Source organism: Palaemon carinicauda, chromosome 39 (genome assembly GCF_036898095.1).
Source record: "Palaemon carinicauda isolate YSFRI2023 chromosome 39, ASM3689809v2, whole genome shotgun sequence".
In the NCBI taxonomy this organism is placed as follows: Eukaryota; Metazoa; Arthropoda; class Malacostraca; order Decapoda; family Palaemonidae; genus Palaemon; species Palaemon carinicauda.
Window position 1 is genome coordinate 5,016,455 of NC_090763.1, and position 25,000 is coordinate 5,041,454.

At 35.2% G+C, this 25,000-nt stretch overlaps 1 protein-coding gene and 1 pseudogene across 1 annotated transcript in view; both read left to right on the forward strand.

The window, feature by feature from the left end:
* Positions 1 to 5,158: 5,158 nt before the first annotated feature.
* Positions 5,159 to 7,248, forward strand: LOC137630965 (loricrin-like; annotated as a pseudogene).
* Positions 7,249 to 24,520: 17,272 nt separating this feature from the next.
* The window catches only part of LOC137631462 (loricrin-like), a 3,813-nt gene continuing 3,333 nt past the window's right edge, over positions 24,521 to 25,000 (forward strand). Inside the window, exon 1 of the mRNA XM_068363224.1 lies at positions 24,521 to 24,580. Within this exon, the coding sequence (XP_068219325.1) occupies positions 24,563 to 24,580 (18 nt within the window). The 5' untranslated portion in view covers positions 24,521 to 24,562. The remainder of the gene's footprint in view (positions 24,581 to 25,000) is intronic.

Below are 25,000 nucleotides of genomic sequence, written 5' to 3' on the forward strand. Positions count from 1 at the left end.
GTTTCATGTCTCTTCATATTCGCTTTATCTTCTATCCGGCTTCCTCTCTGAAATTCTCTACTTTCTCTTCCATTCAATTTTTCTTATCCAGCATTATTTCTCTATTCCTCAATTTTGATACATGTATGACAATTGTTAGCTGGTGGTTTTTTACCTCAAAGCAAATGAAAGGAGTTTATCTTACAGTTTTCAGCATGGCGAATATTAATTCACCCCCCCCCTCTCTCTCTCTCTCTCTCTCTCTCTCTTCTCTCTCTCTCTCTCTCTCTCTCTCTCTCTCCTCTCTCTCTCCTCTCTCTCTCTCTCTCTCTCTCTCTCTATTTATAAATTGAATTTTGATACTCTCTTTCATTTTGTACCTTATACCTTATATCTAAATAGTGTTTGTACATTTATCCACAAGCATATGTTTATATACACGTGTCTGGAGAGAGAGAGAGAGAGAGAGAGAGAGAGAGAGAGAGAGGAGAGAGAGAGAGAGAGAGAGAGAGAGAGGAATTATTTGTTAGGGAGAATTTTTTTTTTTGACAGTTACACAGTCACACGAGATGACATTTTTTTTTTCACAGATTATATTACAATACAAATATTGAGAAAATATGGAATTAACATATAATTACGAACCGCTTAACGTTATAAGTGAACAAAATTAAAGTCATTGTTGATGCCAAAGAAATAATATTCCTTTGAAATATAAAGAATGAGAAGGGATGTGGTAAATATTCTGGAAAATTGATAACTTGAAAGTAGAAATAACCATAAGAATGACGTAACACATAATAAAGAGGAGGAAAGAGATAATAATTGTATGGTAGAATTGAGACCTCAAAAATATATATGAAAATAGAGATTAAACAATAAAAACATACAAAATGTCTGTTTCAAAACCCCAGTAGAGAAGGAAATGTTAAAATAAATGAAAATCCAAGAATGTAATTACCCAATTATCTAACGAAGAAATAAGATTAATTTACGTATTATTAATGAGAATGAGAATAGCAATTATGGTATAAAGTATTAATTGATATATCTGAAACGAGATAAGGTTCTTGAATATAATGATGTAGTGATAAAGTCTATGAAATTAATCTCAATCAATAATCAGTGACCTTTAATATTAATTCGGAAAAAGGAATTTAATGGCGTCCCCAACAAATATATACAAAAGAAATTCCAACTGCCATCGTAACCCCGAAATGCTTGAGAAGAAGCAAAGAAAAACGACCACTTCCATCTTAGTAATTTACGATACTGTCAAATTAAAAATCCTTCATCCCTGGGATATTAATTCGAATCTCATTAATAGTAAACCAGACTTTCGCTCTCTTCATATATTTATAATTTGTCCTTAATTGCTAAGGGACTTTTTCGGGATATTATGTTCTCTCTCTCTCTCTCTCTCTCTCTCTCTCTCTCTCTCTCTCTCTCTCTCTCTCTCTCTCTCTCTCTCTCTCTCTGTGACGTACTTGAAACCATCAAAGAACTATTCGGTTTGCTTATAAAAAGTAAATACAACCATTCTTAAAAACTTCTCTCTCTCTCTCTTCTCTCTCTCTCTCTCTCTCTCTCCTCTCTCTTCTCTCTCTCTCTCTCTCTCTCTCTCTTTTCTCTACATCTTGACACCAACAAAGAACTACTCGGTTTGCTTATAAAAAATGAAAAAATATTCTAAAAAATTTCGCTCTCTCTCTCTCTCTCTCTCTCTCTCTCTCTCTCCTCTCTCTCTCCTCTCTCTCTCTCTCTCTCTCTCTCACGCACAGACACACACAGACGCATATATACTTGCCGCCACTAAAGAGCCAGTCAGTTTGCTATAAAAAGTAAGTTACAATATATTCTTAAACGCCCCCCCCCCTCTCTCTCTCTCTCTCTCTCTCTCGCACAGACACACACATATACTTGACGCCACCAAAGAGCTATTCAGTTTGCTATAAAAAGTAAGTGACAATATATTCTTTAACCCACCCCTCCTCTCTCTCTCTCTCTCTCTCTCTCTCTCTCTCTCTCTCTCTCTCTCTCTCTCTCTCTCTCTCTCTCTCTCCATACTTGACACCATCAAATAACTACTCGGTTTGCTTATAAGGCTGCGTTTACACCAAGCGAGTCGAGTCACGTCAAGTCATGAACTTCATTTTGATGAGATTCATTTTGACTCATCTCCGTTTACACCGACTGCGTCAGCCGGCGTCAAGTCAGTATCAGTGACCTGTCTGATTTCATAGTAGCCTATTAAACTTTTAATGAAAGTATAAAGTATATTTATCACTTTAATAGCCTAGAGTAGGCTATAATCAGCAATTAATTCTTTTATATATCGATAACTTTTCTATGATAAATAAATGCTCATCAAAATTAGGCTTCCTGTCTTTTTAATGCTATCATATATATATATATATATATATATATATATATATATATATACATATATATATAAATATATATATATATATATATATATATATATATATATAAATATATATAAATATATATATATATATATATACATACATATATATATATATATATATATATATATATATATATATATATATATATATATATATATATAAACCTTCAGTCGGAATGAAAGAAAACAAGCCATTCTAATGAGCAAACTAAACTAAATATTTTTTATAGAATAAATAATATTTTTTTTTCCGCGTAAAATAATCATAAATTATAGATATATATTTTGTCAGTGCAATAAAATAAACAGTAGAATAACGCGAAAAACGTTGTTTTAATGTGCCATAAGTAAAACATGAAAACCTTCAGATTTGTGTTGTTTTCTTCATAAACGGATGAAAAACAATTAGTAAGTACACTGAAAAAATCTATAAATTGATAGATAATTGTTTTGTTAGGTTAAGGTACCACTCAGAGTGCATTGATGCTGTATTTTATATAAATCGGGCGTTTAAGTAAGGAATCATGAAATTCTAAGCTATTTCTCAGAGGTTAGCATACTCTGAGTAACTGTCACTTACATTGGATGTACATGCTGACGGCGTATGTGACTGATTCTGATCAGTCCAATAGCCCTACTGGACAGAGGGGGCGGGTTTAAACATTTTCCTACGAAAGATTTCATTTATTTAAATTTAATGTCTACTTCCATGATGATCACACGACGACGACTCGCTGTGACTGATGTAGAAAATGGGTCCAGCCCTATATGTGACTCGACGCGACGCGCCTTAATTTGACTTGACTCGACTCTTCCGGTGTAAACGGTTTCTTCACATATCCATACAAATTAATGTTAAACGCAGCCTTAAAAAGGAAATCCAAATATATTCTAAAAACTTCTCTCTCTCTCTCTCTCTCTCTCTCTCTCTCTCTCTCTCTCTCTCTCTCTCTCTCTCTCTCTCTCTCTCTCTCCAAGCACGAGATTTATTGAATGAGAATAAATAGAATAACTGCCCCACTTTGCATCACCTAAGGGTCATACAAATCATGCTTTACATCTCCAAACTCCAGACCTTCGACGGGTCAAACACCCTCATTACAGACCAAACTACATCGTTAGCAGCCAATTGGCAATCAAACGCGCCATGAACGTCAAGTTGCCCATTGACGAAGGTGATGGATCTCAGGCAATTGCAACTGATGAATAATTTCCCTTTCTATTTGTGTCAATGTCACAGTATCTTTACCCCGTTATACACACTTTCGTACTTCGTACGAATGGGTGACAAAGCAAGATTGATCCTCAACAGTGGTCTTCGTACACGATTCTGAAAACGTTCTTTATTGCTTAATTCTGAGTCTGTTATTGAGTAGATTGCGTTTCTAGTAAAAACTACAATAGGTATTCTTAAATGCATAAATATAAAACAGTATTCTAAAAACAAAAACAAAAAATTTATAAAATTTCTCCAGTTAAATATTCATAAAAAAAACAAATTTTCAAATTTTTTTCTGAAGATTGTATCTAAGCACAATTTACACATAATAATTCTGTGAAGTAACTCTAGCTACAGCTAATTGTTTTCGAAAACATACTATTCGATAGCAAAGAACACATTTGGCAATGTTTGGGATACTATTCTCTAGAGTCATTCTTGAATCAGGTAAAGCTTGACTTAAAAAGCGAATATCTCGCGTAGAAATAGTTGATAGAAATAAAACAGAAATGAGATTCTCCCACAATTTTCCTTTTCGACCCATTTTTCTGTCAAAAAGTGAGAGGAGTAAAAGATTCTCATTGCATTTCCTGACGAATTCTGTCACATATTAATTCCAAGGAAAATCGCCATATTTATTGGTGAAAGCTGAATGGTGTGGGCGATAGCCAAAGCATTTATTGACTTTGCATGTAAAGTAGTTCCTTATCTAACCTATTTGCCTTAAAGCTTCAGTGTGACTCGTTGGCCTCTGTACTAAACATTAACTTAATTGTTAGTTTATAGTTCTTATAAGTACGTATGATTCAATCGTGCTTGCAACTGATGGCTAAGGTTGATTGCAAACCCCATCAATGTTTGGATGCCTTAGGAAAACCAGATGTTTCCAAAAGAACTCCAAAGCAGAGTCAGTTCGAAGTCAAATTCTTTTCTTGGATTCATAGTCCGAAACAGTGCCATGTGCATTATGAGAGAAAAAACACTCGTCCTCCCATTCGTAAAGCAAACTAACAAATGATAAGATTGGTAAAAACTCCATTAACAAGAACTCGTAGAAAGATGTAGGGCTACTAATCCTATCATTAGTGAAATGTTAAGGGGTGGGCGCTGAGTGTGAAACTAAAATGTATTTAATAAGCAAGGACAAAATTAAGGAAAAAACTGGTTATGTGATTGCATATGTAAAATAAGGGGGTGCTAAGCCATATTATTATATTTTTATTAATAGCTACGCTACAACCCTGTTTGAAAATGCAGAATGGTACAAACACAAGGGCTCCAAGAAGGAAAGTAGCTCAGTGAGGAAAAGAAATATGATATAACTTTAAACTATATATAAGTAACTAATAAAAAGTACAAACTATTTAAAGATCAGTAAAAACGTTGAAATATGTCTTATATAAAGTGAAAAAAATGAAGATGAGTAAGAGGGTTTGGAAAGGAATGACGAGCACTGCCTGGAAGTGAAGGGACCTGGAACATCCTGCGTATAAATAGATGAGGAACAGAGCTTAGCCATCACAGCCCTCGTCTTCATCTGATCGACATGAAGCAAACAGTGGTGGTGAGTGCTTTCATATAATCGAGAATTTCGTTATCTGTTTTTAATATTTGTAAACTCTTCTACTTTGAGTTTTTATCGTAAGGAAAAAAAAATACTTAAACGATTATATTGGAAGTTTGTTCTTCTAATAGCTAATTGATAGGATTCTTTGGCAGACTACTTCTTCAAGTGATATTTTGGTAATTAGAATAGAATTATTTGCAGTGATGAATACATTCACAAGGACGACCATACACATACTGTACACATACACACTCACATATACATACACATACATGTATATATATGCGTGTATATATGGATGTTTACATACACATATCAATGTATGTATGTATATATATGTATATATATATATATATATATATATATATATATATATATATATATATATTATATGTATGTATATATCATATGTGTCTAATTGTATATTAAAAACGTGCATTACCAACTATTTGCTTGTAAATCTATCCTAAACAAGTAGTATCGTTATCACTGGGTTTGTTTTTAATCAAAATCTTTAAATATTTGTTAAACCACGTACTTAATAATTAATGATTTTGTCTAAATATTTGTTAATTTTGACGTACTTAATAATTAGCTATTTTGTCGTTGATAATTTTCTTATTGTTTTCATTTGATTCTAAAGGATTTACGTTCATTCATACATTATCACATTGTAGTGTTATGTATTTCAGTCTAATTATTTGCGTTTAATTATGAGTTTCTTTCGTAATATAACTATATAGAACTCATTCTTTCTTTTGCTTTGAAAAAACTAATCAGTGATATTATTACTCCGACTTAAAGACGTTACCAAAATACTATTTAAAATACACCCTCTTTATATCCAAAGTCTTAATCTCTAATAGTGTTCGCCTTTCAGAACTCTTAATACCAGTGACCTTTATGAATTATCTTTATTTTTCTGTTCGCAGATATTAGCAACTTTGCTGGTTGCAGCGGAATGTTCTCAACTCCAGAGCTACAGTTTGCCTAGTTCCGGTGGATCCTTCGGTTCCTCTGGAGGGGGATCCTTTGGTTCCTCTGGAGGGGGATCCTTTGGTTCGTCTGGAGGGGGATCCTTCGGTTCCTCTGGAGGGGGATCCTTTGGTTCTTCTGGAGGGGGATCCTTCGGTTCCTTTGGAGGGAGTTCAGGAGGAGGGTTTTCATCTTCTGGCTTTAGTAGTGGCGGAGGCTCATTCTCTTCCGGCTTTAGCAGTGGAGGAGGAGGTTTCACATCCTCCGGATTTGGAGGTGGTGGATCCTTCTCTGGACATGGATCCATCTCGTGCGGTGACGGGCAGGTCGCCCACGCAGGAAGCTGTGTAACCCCTCAAGTGCAACAGAATGTCTACGTCTACAATGTCCCCGAACAGCCACGATCTGTCGGTCCTCGGCCTAATATTCCACCACCGAGGGTCGAACATAACATTGTCTTCGTGCGTATCCCAGAGAACGCTGGCTCTCCGGATCCTATTGTGGTTCCTCCACCCCAGCAGAAGAATATCGTTTATGTCCTGAGCAAGGGATCCACAGCAGGTGGTCAGAAGGTCATCAACGTTCCAGCACCACCCAAGAGCGAACCTGAAGTCTTCTTCGTCAACTATGGAGATGGTCAAAACCCAACTCTTCCAGGAGGTGTTGATCTTCAGACAGCTCTCAGCAGCGCGTCCATCAAGGAGTTGGTCAGGTCATTGGTGGTGGATCAGGCGGTGGTGGATCAGGTGGATCCATTGGTACTTCCGGTGGCTTCAGTGGAGGTTTTGGAGGCTCAGTGGGTGGGGGTAGCAGTTCTGGAGGATTTGGAGGCTCTGTTAGCAGCGGCGGCCTTGTAACTTCCAGTATTGGCTCATCTGCTCCCAGCGGTCTTTACACTACTCCTTGAACATGACTTAATTTTGCTCAAAATTGCGCCTAAATGAGAATTTATAAAGCGTTCTTTGCTTCTGATGTTTGTATTGTTAATTGCAAAATGTGAATGCCAAAAATTGTTCGCTTGTTATGAAAATAATATGTAATATATACGGCTAAAGTTGTTGCTTTTTATCAAATAAAAAATTCACCGAAAGCGTATTTTCGTATCCTCATATACTGTTTAATTCAATCAGTTTTTTATTGTCTTACGTCTTAGGTAACTTATTCTTATTCAGTTCATATCTTACTTCAAGTCTTCTTTTCTTTTGAATTTGCCTAAGTTAAAATAGAAACAATGTATCTAAAATAAATAGCCATGCTACTAGATCTTTCATGATATGAGTGATAAACATATGCCAATTAGGAAATTAATTTAGTTGAAGGAAAGTAAATGGATAACTTTCCTTCAACTAAATTAACTTCCTAATTGGCATATGTTTATCGCTAATATGTATATATATATATATATATATATATTTATATATATATACACACACACACACACATATATATATATATATATACACACACACACATATATATATATATATATATATAAATATGCAGAATATTCTTATAGTGTGTACTAGCAGAATTACATTCAATATAGTGATAATAAAAAGGCATATGGAAAAGAAGACTTTTCCTTTAGGTTAAAGAATTGCTTGAATTTCACCGACCGTAAAATTTCCTTGTAAATTTCCTTCCCTTTGAAGTTAAGTTAAGGAAGATACTTTTTATGACTAATTCAGGCTCCATTTACACGTCTTGCACTAGTCTTACGTAAACTTAACTAATTCGGGAACATTTTTCAACAAGGTTAGGGGACATAAAAGTTCTATCACGGTTACCTATTCATGTACTGGACATTGCCAAATGTTTCTTTAATGTCAAGGCTCGTATTTGAGTTTGCTTTTCATCTTATTAAAGACTAATATCATTTCAATTCAATGAATTCTGGAATATTATAATATAGATAATTGGACATAAGGCTATAGATAAAAGTGTTGAGAAGGAAAAATACTAAGGAATTTGGAAAAAGCAGAAAAATACAGATAATTACAAATAATGACTTTCTGTATTACTTTCGCCATGAACAATGACTCTTTTCCTTACAACTTAAAACTTGTAAACAATCACTTCATCTGGAAACATGTTTCCAGGTTTTTATAATTTCTGGTTATCTACTGAGAAGGAAGAGTGCCAACGAGTGAAAGGGTTTTTTATGTGAAGGCCTTTTTAATAGGCTCTATTTTGATAAGAATTTTCAGCAAAGGTTGCTCTTAGAAAATATTTTTTGAAAAATTAAATGTTGATTATTCCAAAATACTTCTGAAGTATAAGTTTGATTCAATGTGTCCTTCGCAAAAAAAAAAAAATGATCTTAACGAATAATATTTTTGTGTGAAAAAGAGGCTTCAAATTGACATAATCAAAACTACACTTGACTTAGAAGTTTACTAATACAATAAAAGCTTCGCCTGAAATTAAATGTTAATCATTTAAAAGTACTTCTTCTGAAGTATAAGTTTAATTTAACATGTCTTTCGAAAAACTCGTCGTGCAAAATAATATTTTTCTTGAGAACAGATGGTTCAACATTGGCATAATCTTAGCAATTCATAACTAAAAGCCTATGCTAAAGAGTAGTATTTTAACATCTACATTTGAAAAATGGACCCAATAATGTCATTCTACCGGACTTATGATTAGAATAAAACTCTGTGGAATGATGGTCTATGAACATTGGATCATTAAGAAAACTTCCAGTTTCATTGAACTCAATGATTAATTACTTTACAGGGAATGCAAAAAGAAAAAAGAAAAAAAAATTACCCCTTTTGTAATGCATCTTATCATTAGGCTCTACAAAACAAAATTATTATCGCAAACAATATTATTGTTAAAATTAGAATGCAAAATTTATCATATCTGAGACCTTAAAATATCATGTATAATGTTGATCATGTGACCTGGTCGACTTCAGACATTTAATTTTGCGAATGTAATGGATCATAATAGAAATCCATTAATCGTTACAAAAATGAAGTCCTGAATTTGGCGGAGAGAGAGAGAGAGAGAGAGAGAGAGAGAGAGAGAGAGAGAGAGAGGGGAGAGAAATTTTCTGGACAAATACAGTGAGAGAGGCATTTATTTATTAGATATAGAAGATAATAGATCTAGAAAAGGATGAGTACATTTAGATGAACTCAGGAGAGAAGGCGAGAAAGACACTAAACCAAAAAGTTTGCTTTCCAAGTAAGACATTTAAGAGAGAGAGAGAGAGAGAGAGAGAGAGAGAGAGAGAGAGAGAGAGAGATGGAAAATATTCTGGACAAATACATAGAGGCATTTATCCATTAGATATAGAAGAGAATAAATTAAGAAAAGGATGAGTACATCCAGATGAACTCAGGAGAGAAGGCGAGAAAGACACTAAACTAAAAAGTTTGCTTTCCAAGTAAGAGAGAGAGAGAGAGAGAGAGAGAGAGAGAGAGAGAGAGAGAGAGTGAAGTAAAATTTTTCTGGACAAATATAGTTTTAGAGGCATTTGTTCATTAGATATAGAAGAGAATAAATCTAGAAAAGGATGAGTACATCCAGATGAACTCAGGAGAGAAGGCGAGAAAGACAATAAACCCAAAAGTATTTTTTCCAAGCAAGACATTTAAGAGAGAGAGAGAGAGAGAGAGAGAGAGAGAGAGAGAGAGAGAGAGAGAGCACATATAATTCTTAGTACAACGATTCATCAAAACTTTAATGGTAGTGAAAGTCTTTCACTTCCCTTCTCAGGTAGCTTGCTTTGTTGTGAGAATTTTATGATATTTCGATCATTTTGGATGTGGATATCAGTGACACCAAAAGGAACTTTAAAGGAAGTATACTTGAGATTTTAAAAGTCAGTGACGTCATCAATTATAATCGTTGCTGAACTCTGCTAACCTCTAGAATCAATATGAAGTAAAGTCTCTCTATAAAGTTCTATTGCTATCTTCTAAACGTTCAATTTTTGCCGAAATTATGAGTTTTTTGTACATGGTAGTATCTGGTCAGTGGAGCTTTTATGGTCACCAAACATTCTTTGACTATTTTTATTTCTTTCTTGTTTCATGTCTCTTCATATTCGCTTTATATTCTATCCGGCTTCCTCTCTGAAATTCTCTACTTTCTCTTCCATTCAATTTTTCTTATCCAGCATTATTTCTCTATTCCTCAATTTTGATACATGTATGACAATTGTTAGCTGGTGGTTTTTACCTCAAAGCAAATGAAAGGAGTTTATCTTACAGTTTTCAGCATGGCGAATATTAATTCCCCCCCTCTCTCTTTCTCTCTCTCTCTCTCTTTCTCTCTCTCTCTCTCTCTCCTCTCTCTCTCTCTCTCTCTCTCTCTATATATATATATATATGTATATATATGTATATATATGTATATATAAATAAATAAATAAATATATATATATATATATATATGTATATATAGACATCCATATATATATATATATATATGTATATATTTACACACACACATATATATATATATATATATGTATCCGAGTATATATATATATATATATATGTATGTATATATATATATATATATATAAATGTATATATAGACATCCATATATATATATATATATATGTGTGTATACGAGTATATGTATATATGTATATATATGTATATATATATATATATATATATAATCATCATCAAAGGGCCTCGGTTAAATTTCACCACTCGTCTCTATCTTGAGCTTTTAAATCAATGCTTCTCCACTCATCATCTATTTCACGCCTTATAGTCCTGAGCCCTGTAGGCTTGGGTCTTCCAATTCTTCTAGTTCCTTCTGAAGCCCAATTAAATGTTTGGTGAACTAATATCTCTTGGAGAGTGCGAAGAGCATGCCCAAACCATCACCATCTACCCCTCACCATGATCTCACTCACGTATGGCACTCGAGTAATTTCTCTTATGGTTTCATTTCTAATCCTGTCCTGCCTTTCCAATCCCAATATTCATTTAACGATTTTGTTCTTAAATCTAGAAAATCTGCTGGATATTGTTTCATTACCATACCACGACTCATGTCCTCACTAAACTAATATATAGCCTGATTCTTATATGTAATTCCATGCGATTTGATTTCCAAATTTTACCTACCTTTACCATAGTCTGATTTGCTATTTTCAATCTTTCATTAAATTCCAATTTTAAAGACCCTGTATTAGAGATCAGAGTTCCTAGATGTTTAATTGATTCCACCTCATTTATCCTTTCTCCTTCTAATGTTATTATTATCTCTGTCTTTCTTCTATTTAACTTGAGCCCAACCTCATGTGATATTTCATGCATTATGGTAAGCAAGCTTTGCATGTCCCTCTGGCGTTTGCTAATAAGAATAGCGTCATCAGCATATTCTAGGTCACCTAATTTCCTGTTACCAATGCCGTCCAATCCTTCTTCGACATCCCCAACTGTTTTGTGCATTACAAAATCCATGAGGAGGTGGCAACACATTCCCTTGGAGTACTCCACTGTTTACTGGAAATCTATTTGATAGGACTCCATTAACATTAACTTTGCACTTGCTATTCTCAAGAACAGACTTAATAAGATTTACATATTTAAGAGGAACTCCATAATAACGCAGGACTATCCACACACACACACAAATATATATATATATATATATATATATATACGTACTAAAATATATCATAAATTGAATTATGATACTTGGTCATTTATTTTAAATGTTATACCCTACATCTAAATAGTGTTTGTACATTTATCCACCGGCATATATTTATGCACACGACGTGTCAGAGAGAGAGAGAGAGAGAGAGAGAGAGAGAGAGAGAGAGAGAGAAGTAATGAAAAATTCTAAGTTAGCATTTATTTTGTTGAGGAGAAATTTTTTTTTTGACAGTTACACAGTCACACGAGATGACAACTTCCTTGTCACAGATGATATGACAATACAACTACTGATCACAGTTCTAATTAACATATAAGTAAGCACCACGTAACCTTATAAGTAAACAAAATTAAAGTGATTGTTGATGCCAAAGTAATAATATTGTTTTGAAATACGAAGAATGAGAAGGGGTATGGGGAAATTGTGGAAAATTGATGACTTGAAAGTGGAACTAACTATAAAGATGACATAACTGGAAGTGGGTGAAAGGAACAAACAATAAAGAGGAGGAAAGAGATAATAAGCTTATGGTAAGAATGAGACAGCAAATATGTATATGACAATAGAGACTAAACATTAACAAATATATAAAAGGTCTGTTTCAAAAGCCCATTAGAGAAGGAAATTTTCGAATAAATAATAATCTAAGAATTTAATTACCCAATTATCTAACAAAGAAATAACTTAATATATCAAAGATTGATTTACGTATCATCAATGAGAACTAGAATAACAATAATGGTATCAAGTATTAATCGATAAACCTGAAGTGAGATAAAGTTCTTGAATATAATGACATAGTGATAAAATCTATTAAACGACTCTCAATCTTTAATCAGTGACGTTTAATATTAATTAGAAAGAGGAATTTATTAACGTCTCAGCAAATATACACATAACCATTTACAACTGCCATCGTAACCCGAAAAGCTTTAGAAGAAGCTAAGAGAAATTACCACTTCCATCTCAGTAGTTTACGATACTGTCAAATTATAAAGACTACTTCACTGGTATATTGATTTGAAACTCATAAATAGTACACCAAACTTTCAATATCTTCATATACTTATAATTCGTCCTTAATTGTTAGAGGACTTTTTCGAGATATTATGTTCTCTCTCTCTCTCTCTCTCTCTCTCTCTCTCTCTCTCTCTCTCTCTCTCAACATACTTGAAACCAACAAAGAAATACCCGGTTTACTTATTAAAAAGGAAAAATATTTAAAAAAAACTTCTCTCTCTCGACATACTTGACATCAACAAAGAACTACTCGGTTTGTTTATAAAAAAGGAAATCCAAATGTATTCTAAAAAGCTTCTCTCTCTCTCTCTCTCTCTCTCTCTCTCTCTCTCTCTCCACGCACGAGTTTTATTGAATGAGAATAAATAGAATAACTGTCCCACTTTGCATCACCTAAGGGTCATGCAAATCATGCTTTACACCTCCAAACTCCAGACCTTCGACGGGTCAAACACCCTCATTACAGACCAAACTACATCGTTAGCAGCCAATTGGCAATCAAACGCGCCATGAACGTCAAGTTGCCCATTGACGAAGGTGATGGATCTCAGGCAATTGCAGCTCATGAATAATTTCCCTTTCTATTTGTGTCAATGTCACAGTATCTCTACCCCGTTATACACACTTTCGTACTTCGTACGAATGGGTGACAAAGCAAGATTGATCCTCAACAGTGGTCTTTGTACACGATTCTGAAAACGTTCTTTATTGCCTTAATTCTGAGTCTGTTATTGAGTAGATTGCGTTTCTAGTAAAAACTACAATAGGTATTCTTAAATGCATAAATATAGACCCATATTCTACAAACAAAAAACTTGAATAACATTTTTCCAGGTAGATATTCATACAAAACAAATTTTCATCAGTTAGTCTGATGATTGTATCTAAGCACAACTTACATATAATAATTCTGTGACGTAACTCTAGCTACAGCTATTGATTTCGAAAACATACTATTCGATAGCGAAGAACACATTTGGCAATGTTTGGGATACTATTCTCTAGAGTCATTCTTGAATCAGGTAAAGCTTGACTTAAAAAGCGAATATCTCGCGTAGAAATAGTTGATAAATATAAAACAGAAATGAGGTTCTCCCACAATTTTCCTTTTCGACCCATTTTTCTGTCAAAAAGTGAGAGGAGTAAAAGATTCTCATTGCATTTCCTGACGAATTCTGTCACATATTAATTCCAAGGAAAATCGCCATATTTATTGGTGAAAGCTGAATGGTGTGGGCGATAGCCAAAGAATTTCTTGAATTTGCATGTAAAGTAGTTCCTTATCTAACCTATTTGCCTTAAGACTTCAGTGTGACTCGTTGGCCTCTGTACTAAACATTAATTTAATTGCCAGTTTATAGTTCTTATAAGTACGTATGATTCAATCGTGCTTGCAACTGATGGCTAAGGTTGATTGCAAACCCCATCAATGTTTGGATGCCTTAGGAAAACCAGATGTTTCCAAAAGAACTCCAAAGCAGAGGCAGTTAGAATTCAAAGTCTTTTCTTGGCTTCATGAGTCGAAACAGTTCCATGCGCATAACGAGAGAGAAACAGTCATCGTCCAATTCGTAAAAAAAAATAATAAATGATAAGAATGGTAAAAAACATCTATTAACAAGAACCTGTGGAAAGATGTAGGCCTACTAATCCTATCTTTAGTGAAATGTTAGTGTTAGGGGGTGGCCACCGAAGGTATCTAATAAGCAAGAACAAAATTAAGGAAAAAACTGGTATAATGATTGCATATGTAAAACAAGGGGGAGCTAAGCCATATTATTATCATTGTTATTACTAGCTACACTACAACCCTGTTTGAAAACTCAGACTGGTACAAGCCCAAGGGCTCTAAGAAGGAAAGTAGCTCAGTAAGGAAAAGAAATATGAAATAACATTAAACTATATATAAGTAATTAATAAAAAGTACAAAATATTTAAATATCAGTAAAAACGTTAAAATATGTCATATATAAAGTAAAAAAAAAAAAACTAAAAAAAAACGAGTATTATGTCAACCTGCCCAAACGGAAAAGCATTTACAAAAAGTTTGCATTTTTGAAAATCCACTGATTCAATTACTTGATTAAGAAGATCATTCTACAACCGGGTCTTAGATGGAATAAAACTTTTAGAATATTGTATTTTGCCTTATGATAAAGAAGGGCATGCCTGGTAGAATTTAATTGGATAACTAGTACTACGTACAGGATGGTACAGTCGGGGAAGATATGAATTCAAAGGATAATGTGGATTATGAAAAATCTTGCGTAACGTGCGTAATTTATCGTAATTTGGCAACCCAACATGCAAATAAGGTTATAAATAGATTACAAGGTTTAGGAGTGAGTAACACGCAATTTACTCTCTTCAAATGTTCGAATATAATTAGTGATAATTAACTGTAAAAACAACTCTGATTGCCAAAACATATTTGATAATAAGTCAGTAATGTAGAGAGGTTTATAAGGCTACAACTTTATTTAGCAAACAATAAACAAAATGGAAATAAGATGAGACTAATTGCAGGAATAAAAAATTTTGGTTCTTTGATAGCCAGTAGAACTTTAATCTTGTTATAAAATAAATTTCAAATAATTTCTAAAACAATATAATAACATATTTACAGTTATGTATCTGTTTAAGTGTACATATTTGTATGGATATATATGTACATTTGTGTAAAAATGGGTTTATATATAAATTTACATAATTATATGTATACACACACACACACACACACACACATATATATATATATATATATATATATATATTAGAAAGTCTAGATCAGCCTTGTTTTTCTAGGTTTAATTACTAGTTTTTAAGAATCATTTTGTGGCAGAATAGCCTTTGTTTTGTATTTGTTTATGTTATCTTTGAAATTTAAGTGTTTAAGTGTAAAGTGCTTAATTTAACAATTCTCAGTGTGGTTAGGCGCCTCCTCCCCGGTTGTTTATATTATCGAACTATCGTTTTAACGATTGTTTTTTTTTACATACGAGTGTTTATGAACGCGACTTGATGTCTGGACGTTGGTGCTCGGACAGAATTCAGTTCGGGCTTGAGCACTCCCCTGATAATATACCTTGAGCAGCATAGTGATTTGGACTCTGGATGACGATTGTTTGGCAACTTATTTGGACGATTCTTTGGATTACACTTTTGATCCTTACATTGATCTGTTGTCTGCAGGTGCTCTTGTCACCTGCGACTCGAGCCAGTTCTGCCTTTCCCTGACGAGGAGGACTTCCCAGGGAATTTGTGCACTTACGTCTCCAATCAGCTGCTGTGGTTTTGGGAGCTTGCAAGCTCGTGAGGTGGCCAGTAGGGAGGCTGACGCCAGGTAAGACATAGAGTGTCTGATTTTCGTTTGGGATTGCTTGCCCTTTATGATTATGCCCTGGCGTTCGGGACCTGCCCTGATAGCTGTTATGACAAGTGAATGACGGCCCTAGTTTTGTGTCTCCTCTGATTCATCCACTGAAGTGAGGAGAACTATATACATCCTTTGTATCATTTGATCTTTTATATATTGTCATATTTAAGACGTGACCGCATAATATCTTCCAGTATGTCTATTATAGACAAGGTTCTGTGTACATTAGTTTTGTGTTGATAGGTAGGATTTATGATGGTTTTTCTTGTTTTATTTACTCCGTCTTCCTTCTTTCTTGGAATTAGTATTAGGATAATTTTTTGTTCTGGCCAGCCAAATTGTTGGATCCAAGTTCATAATTGATATTTCTCTTGTCTTTGATAGGACTTAGCTTCTTAGTTTTAGGGAATCCAGTGTGATTCAAAGGACCGTTATTTGTCCTTCCTTGTTATTAAATAATGTTATTTGTAGTTTTAACAAGGTTGATCTAAATTTTGTTATTGTTAAGTATTAAATATTGTTAAGTTTTCTTGAGTGTTTGTTTCCGCTGACCTTTAGCACTGAGTTACATTTATCACTGACAACAATTATAATAAGAACTCTTATAATAACCCTAAGGGTTATAACAATTTGGCGACCGTGACAGGATTGTTCTCAGGTGTACTCAGTGTTTTGGTCTGTGGAACAGCACTTTGTTAATTTGACAATATTTTCTTTAGTTGTAAAGTATTACCTTTCTCCCCTGCTAATTTTGGTGCAATGGAGGGTTTTGTGTTTGACCCCGTAGAGTTTTTAGGGTCAGGTGATTGTATAAAGCATCTGCCAGTACTAAATAAGACTTGTTTAGTAAGTTGTGCCCGGTGGTTGGGTATTCCGTTGAGGGCAGCGGATACGAAAAATCAATTGTTGGTAGCTGTTAAAAGTAAAGTTGCTCAAGGTCTGGCTGAGGCTGAACATTTGGTTAGGGAGTATGAAGTTTCAGGTAGTAGTGACTCTGAGCGTGAGGGTAGTATGATTAATGATGATGACAGAATAAGTGTTAATGGAGGTCTAACTCTGTTTGAGGATCCTCCCCGGACAGGAACTATTTATGAAGGTCAAGCTAACTTGCCTCTGAAACTAAATGTTTCCACTAATCCATTCAATTCTGTAGTAAACCCTGCGCCAAAAGATCCTCAGGTTCCTGTTTGTCCTTTGGTGGAGTCCAAGGAGGACGGTGAATTTGATTTAATATGTAAACGGATAGAATTGATGAAACTGGAATTTGAAGAGAATGCGAGGGCGAGGCGGCATGAATTGGAGATGGCCAATATCAATTTAGAAATTGCTAGGCTGCAGGGCACCTCTAATCATTTTAGTACACCTCGGGGCAACTCACAGGATAAGTTTAATGTAGGTGCGGCCTTGAAATTGGTGCCAGTATTTGAAGAGTTGAATGTTCCAGAATTTTTCAAGGCTTTTGAACGTGTTGCCACTCGGTTGTCTTGGCCCCCAGAAATGTGGACTGTACTAATTCAATGTAGGTTGGTGGGCAAGGCAATTAGAGTGTATAATGCCTTGGAAGAAAGTATTGCCCGTGATTACCATAAGGTTAAGGCTCTAGTCCTCAAGGCATATGATTTGGTTCCTGAGGCCTACCGCCTTAAGTTCAGAAATTTTACGAAGCAAGCCTCCCTTACTTATGTGGAATTTGCTAGGCTTAAGGAGGAACAATTTGATCATTGGTTAAAAAGCCGCCAGGTGGTCTCTTTCTCCGCTTTGAGAGAACTCATGCTTCTAGAAGAATTCAAAAGGTCATGTAGTAAGGAATTGAAAATTTATCTAGAAGAGGTAAAAGCCTTTAATTTAAGTAATGCCGCTCAAATTGCTGACGAGTTTGTATTGACCCATCGAACTGGGTCTGGTAGTTTTGGAAATAAAGATGTGAATTTTCAATCTGCTAGGCCAGTTAATTTTCAGAGGTTGGGCTCTTTTGTAAATACTCGTGGGCAGGGTAACCCACCAGATAAAAATCATAAGCCCGATAGTAACCAGGGAAAAGACTTGAGTGGACAGGACACTCGTGTCTTTTCTGAAGATAATAGGTTTGGTTCTGGCCCAGGTAATATGAATAATAGAGGTAGGGGGACTTGTTTTTGGTGTAATAAGCAGGGACATTATCAGGCACAGTGTTATGCCAGAAGAAGGTACCTCCAAAGGAATAATAATAATCCTGTGTCACTAATATCTACTGGTAAACTTGTTATCAGCGATCCCGTAGTTGAAAACCGTCCAGTAGCTAACACTAGTAATGGTGGTAGTAGCAGTAGTCAGTCTTCTAGCAGAAAGGAGTCATGACTACTTTATGATAAATATATTTGGCCTGGTAAATTAATATCTACTTCTAAAACTGTTGGTGCGAAATTTTTGAGGGACACAGGGTCAGCTCGGTCTCTGGTTTTGAAAGAATCTGAAAAATTTAGTTGATTATACAGGAAATTTTGTTGTTCTGGGAGGGTTCCCGAACACCGTTGTTTCGGCTCCGTTAGTGGAGGTCAGATTGTCTTTCCCTGGTTATGATAAAATGACAGAATTAGCAGTTGTTGAGTGTCTCCCTATTCCTGGAATTGACGGCATTTTGGGTAACGATATGTTAAATACAAAAGGACAAGAGTTGTTCCCCATATTGTCTGTGCATGCCTGTCCTGTTGCAGTAACAACCCGGGCAGCAGTAAAGGCTGCAAATTTAATTGATAATGACGAAGATTTAATCTTAAGTAGTTTAGAAGTAGACATAGAGAGGCCCGGGTCTGTAGATAGTAGTGGTAATAGTGTGGTTAGCAATGTTTTGAGACCTGATTGGGCCAGGTCTTCATTTATTGAAGCTCAGAAAAAGGAATTTAATTTTGATTTGGGTGACACTGCAGATTTGACTAAACCCAGGTTTTGTGTGATCAATGGTTTACTATACCGGATTAGTCGTCCTTTAACTGATAATCTGAGCAAGACGTCTCGTATTGAACAAATTGTTGTCCCATCTCAATTCCGTAGGTCTGTCTTGAGTCTTGCACATGATGATTCTTTTTCTGGCCACTTCGGTGTATGTAAAACTTTTCGAAAGTTGGCAGAATGTTTTTGGTGGCCAGGATTAAAATCATCTGTGAAACAATTTATTAATGAATGTGAGGTTTGTCAAGTGATGGGGAAACCCAACCAAATTATTCCTAAAGCTCCCTTAAATCCAATTCCTGCGATAGGTGAGCCTTTTGTGGAATTAGTTATTGATGGGGTTGGGCCTTTGCCTAAAACTAAGTCTGGGTTTACCCATCTCTTGACAATTATGGATAGAGCATCTCGATTCCCTGAGGCCTTCCCAATGAGAAGGATAACCTCTAAGGTTGTATTTGACAAACTAATTGAATTTTTTTCCAGGTATGGTCTCCCTCGTACTATTCAAACTGACTGCGGTACAAATTTTACTAGCAAGGTATTTAAAGGTAAATGTGCAGAACTGGCCATTCAGCACAAGACCAGTGTACCATATCATCCGGAGAGTCAGGGCCTGGTGGAAAGGTTCCATCAGACCCTTAAATCTATTTTGAAAAAGTATTGTTATGAACAAGGGGAGGAATGGGATAAAGGGCTTCCCTTTGCTCTCTTTGCTCTAAGAAATCATCCAAATTCTTCAACTGGTGTAGCTCCTTTCGAACTGGTATTTGGACACAAAGTACGTGGGCCTTTGGAGATTTTTCATGAGATGCTTGAGACTGATCGAGGTGGGAATGCAAACGTAGGAGACTTTGTGGAGGACTTGAGAAAAAAATTATCTAGAGCCTGGAAATTTGCCAGAGAAAATTTGGCCAGTTCTCAGGCTGCTATGAAATTAAATTTTGATAGGAAATCTAAAGCACGGTCGTTTGAGCCCGGAGAATTAGTTTTAGTTTTAAGTACTGACTCTGACAATTTCCTTGAACCAAGATATAAGGGACCCTGGAAGGTGTTGAGGAAGTTGTCGGAGGTGAATTATGAAATAGAGGCTCCTGGGACTAAACGGAAGTGCAGAATATTCCATATAAATAGGTTAAAACTCTATACTTCTAATAGACATGATCCTCTCGCTATTGTTTATGAGCCTGTGGTTGAAAGTATGGATTTACCTTCAGAGGATTTGGAGGATTTGATTTGTCAGGTGTCTTCTGATGCTCTTTTTGATAATATTCAAAATTTAGAAGTTTTGAAGGAAGGGCTGGGGCATCTGGAGATTGCTCAAAGGAGGGATGTAATTAATTTAATTTCTTCTTTTCCAGATTTATTTCGGAATTCTCCAGGTCGAACTAATTTTCTTGAGCATGATGTAGACGTGGGTAATGCTTCTCCTGTGAAACAGAGTCCTTATCGGCTGAGTCCCATTAAGAGGGATATAGTTGATAAGGAGATTAAATATATGCTGGAACACGATCTCATCCAACCTTCCGTTAGTCCATGGAGCTCCCCGATAGTCCTGGTTAAGAAGTCCGACGGAAAGTTCCGTATGTGTGTGGACTACCGTAAGGTTAACACACATACTAAGAATGACTATTTTCCTTTGCCTCGGATAGATGACTGTCTCGATCACATAGGGGCTGCTAAGTTCATTACGAAATTGGATTTATTGAAAGGGTATTGGCAGGTTCCCCTGTCTGATCGAGCAAGAGAGATCTCTGCATTTGTAACTCCCTTTGGGCTTTACGAGTGTAAAGTAATGCCCTTTGGGATGAAAAATGCCGCGTGTACTTTCCAGAGGCTTATGAATAGGGTCATTTGTAGTTTAAAGGGAACTGAAATTTATATCGATGACTTGGTTGTATATAGTGATGATTGGAGTACGCACATGGCGAGATTGCGTAAGGTATTTGAGGCCCTTAAATTTGCAGGTTTGGTTATTAATTTAGCAAAATGTGAATTTGGTAAGGCAAAAGTTTGTTATTTGGGTCACGAGGTTGGTTTGGGTCAGGTGGCACCCAAACAAGCCAACCTTGAGGCTATCGTGCATTTAAAGAGGCCGTGCAATGTCAGAGAAGTTCGGCGAGTGCTGGGCATGACTGGTTATTATCGCAGATTCGTGCGAAATTTCTCGGACATAGCTCAGCCACTTACCAAGTTGTTGGAGAAAGGGCAGAAGTTTATGTGGTCTCCTCAGTGTGAGGAAGCACTTCTTAAACTTAAGATGGTATTAGTATCTAATCCAATATTGACTTCTCCTAATTTCCAGAGACCTTTTATTATTGCAGTGGATGCCAGTGACATAGGTATTGGGGGTGTCCTTTTTCAAAGGAACGATATAGGAGAGGTTCATCCTGTATCGTATTATAGCCGAAAGCTACTGGCCGCCGAGAGAAAATATTCCACCATTGAAAAGGAGGCCCTTGCCTTGGTGCGTACTCTTGTGCATTTTAAGCCTTATGTAACAAATTTTTCTTATCCCATAGAAGTATGGACAGATCAAAATCCACTGGTTTTCATCGAGCGCATGAAAGGTACCAACCAGAGAATTTTACGTTGGGCTCTGCAATTGCAAGAATTCTCGCTTGTGATTAAACACGTTAAAGGATCGGAGAATCGAATTCCCGATGCCCTTTCAAGAATATAGATTTGATCACGACTTGGCCCCCCTCCCCTCGCCCTTCTCGTCTCTTCAATTGGTTTGCGTTATTCTTAGAGATGTAAGGATGAGTAGGAGTGTGTTTTTCGCTGGGAGTTTGGTTTGTTAGTCATTAGGTTTTCTTAGTGAGGTATTTTATAATTTGTCTGTTTTCTTTTGAACCAAAGTAAAGCCTGTAGTGACCAAAGTGTGGGCGGTCATACTGTGGTAGTGTCTGTTATGTGTAAACTCGATGTTATTGGCTGAATTTGAGACAGTCAGTGTCTGGTGGTTAATATTTTGTGGTAATTTGACCTTATGGTTTATTTTTCATTTATGTTTTCTCTATTGTTTAGGCTGGTAAATTTTCTTTGTGACAATTCAGTTTTTAAAATTCATTGGTTGTAGTGTTGTTCATGAGAATTCTTATTTCAGGTTTCACCCTGAGACTTTACTTTGTCTTAAGAGTGATGTGTTAATCATTTTCTCTTTACAGGTTTCATGTTTTGTATAAAAAAAAAAATTTTATTGGAATTTTTTGTTTTGTTTTTGGGGAGGAAGGTATTAGAAAGTCTAGATCAGCCTTGTTTTTCTAGGTTTAATTACTAGTTTTTAAGAATCATTTTGTGGCAGAATAGCCTTTGTTTTGTATTTGTTTATGTTATCTTTGAAATTTAAGTGTTTAAGTGTAAAGTGCTTAATTTAACAATTCTCAGTGTGGTTAGGCGCCTCCTCCCCGGTTGTTTATATTATCGAACTATCGTTTTAACGATTGTTTTTTTTTACATACGAGTGTTTATGAACGCGACTTGATGTCTGGACGTTGGTGCTCGGACAGAATTCAGTTCGGGCTTGAGCACTCCCCTGATAATATACCTTGAGCAGCATAGTGATTTGGACTCTGGATGACGATTGTTTGGCAACTTATTTGGACGATTCTTTGGATTACACTTTTGATCCTTACATTGATCTGTTGTCTGCAGGTGCTCTTGTCACCTGCGACTCGAGCCAGTTCTGCCTTTCCCTGACGAGGAGGACTTCCCAGGGAATTTGTGCACTTACGTCTCCAATCAGCTGCTGTGGTTTTGGGAGCTTGCAAGCTCGTGAGGTGGCCAGTAGGGAGGCTGACGCCAGGTAAGACATAGAGTGTCTGATTTTCGTTTGGGATTGCTTGCCCTTTATGATTATGCCCTGGCGTTCGGGACCTGCCCTGATAGCTGTTATGACAAGTGAATGACGGCCCTAGTTTTGTGTCTCCTCTGATTCATCCACTGAAGTGAGGAGAACTATATACATCCTTTGTATCATTTGATCTTTTATATATTGTCATATTTAAGACGTGACCGCATAATATCTTCCAGTATGTCTATTATAGACAAGGTTCTGTGTACATTAGTTTTGTGTTGATAGGTAGGATTTATGATGGTTTTTCTTGTTTTATTTACTCCGTCTTCCTTCTTTCTTGGAATTAGTATTAGGATAATTTTTTGTTCTGGCCAGCCAAATTGTTGGATCCAAGTTCATAATTGATATTTCTCTTGTCTTTGATAGGACTTAGCTTCTTAGTTTTAGGGAATCCAGTGTGATTCAAAGGACCGTTATTTGTCCTTCCTTGTTATTAAATAATGTTATTTGTAGTTTTAACAAGGTTGATCTAAATTTTGTTATTGTTAAGTATTAAATATTGTTAAGTTTTCTTGAGTGTTTGTTTCCGCTGACCTTTAGCACTGAGTTACATTTATCACTGACAACAATTATAATAAGAACTCTTATAATAACCCTAAGGGTTATAACAATATATATATATATATATATATATATATATATATACACATATACACACACAAACACACACACACACACACACATATATATATATATATATATATATATATATATATATATATATATATATATATATATATACACATATGACGGTATCAATGTAAAGTATATATGCATGAAATATCTTCAATATAATACTGAATGAAAAAACTCTTAGGTAAAACCTGATCGTTAACAAATGATTATGTAACAGCAGATTCTTCCACAATATTCTTTAATATATTGATATGAGTATAATCTTAAAAGCGGATTCTCCATATATCCTACGATGGACTTTACTTTATGCTCCGTTGTAGAATATAATTTCTACTTTTCTGGATATTAACGTATTGCAAAAAATTCCAAAGAAAGATAAGTTCAGCTTTTTAATTAATTATTCTAAATAACTGCTCGTTTAAATAATGTTAGTAGATGCATATGAATATTTAATTTCATAATTAATAACTGCTCTATTATTTTTAAATTTGTAATATAAACTTATAATAATTATCTGTATTCTCAGTTGGAAGCGGGTCATATGTCTCTAAGATAGCTATTTGTGTATCGTTGAAATCATCCACAGGTGTCATCTCGAGGCAATTGTTACTTTTCAAAACTCAAGTACAAAATGTAGGAAACCTTCGAGAAACCAAAAATTCAAAAAACCACAAGTCATCCCATAATTGAAAAATAACGATTAGATAGTTGTTAAGAATACAATATATAATCAAGGTGAAGAGGCAATTAGTTAAGAAAAGGAGCAGGAGGAGGGAGACATGAGTAAGGGTAGGGGAGAAGTAGTAGGAGGAGTTTAAAAGAAAAGAAGGACATCTGGTGGAAGTGAGAGGAGGGATGTAGGAGCATGTCTGTATGTATATATATATCCATCAAAGGTGGCATTTGCATCATTATCTGAGCTCGAGTGTTCTCCTCAGCCATGAAACAAGCAGCGTTGGTGAGTAAAAGTCTTTCCAAAGCCGATTCTCACGAATATTCTGACCTCATTGGAAAGTGTTACTAATTATGCGAGATGAAAAATTCATGATCCAAGATTCTAAGTAGACTCTTAGCCACCTTTTAAAAATAATCTTCAAATTAGGTTTATTCATATTTGCATATGAAAACTGATTTATTATTTGAATTCTTCTCTAGTTTTTTATGTTTTTATTGGAAATAGGAGTCCTTAGCGATTTGATAATATTCGGTGACACTTCTGGTAGATATCATTATCGAAATATCTTGGGACCGGAATGTTTACACACACACATATATGTGTGTATATATACAGTATATATATATATATATATATATATATATATATATATATATATATATATATATATATATATATATATATATATATATATATTTAGAT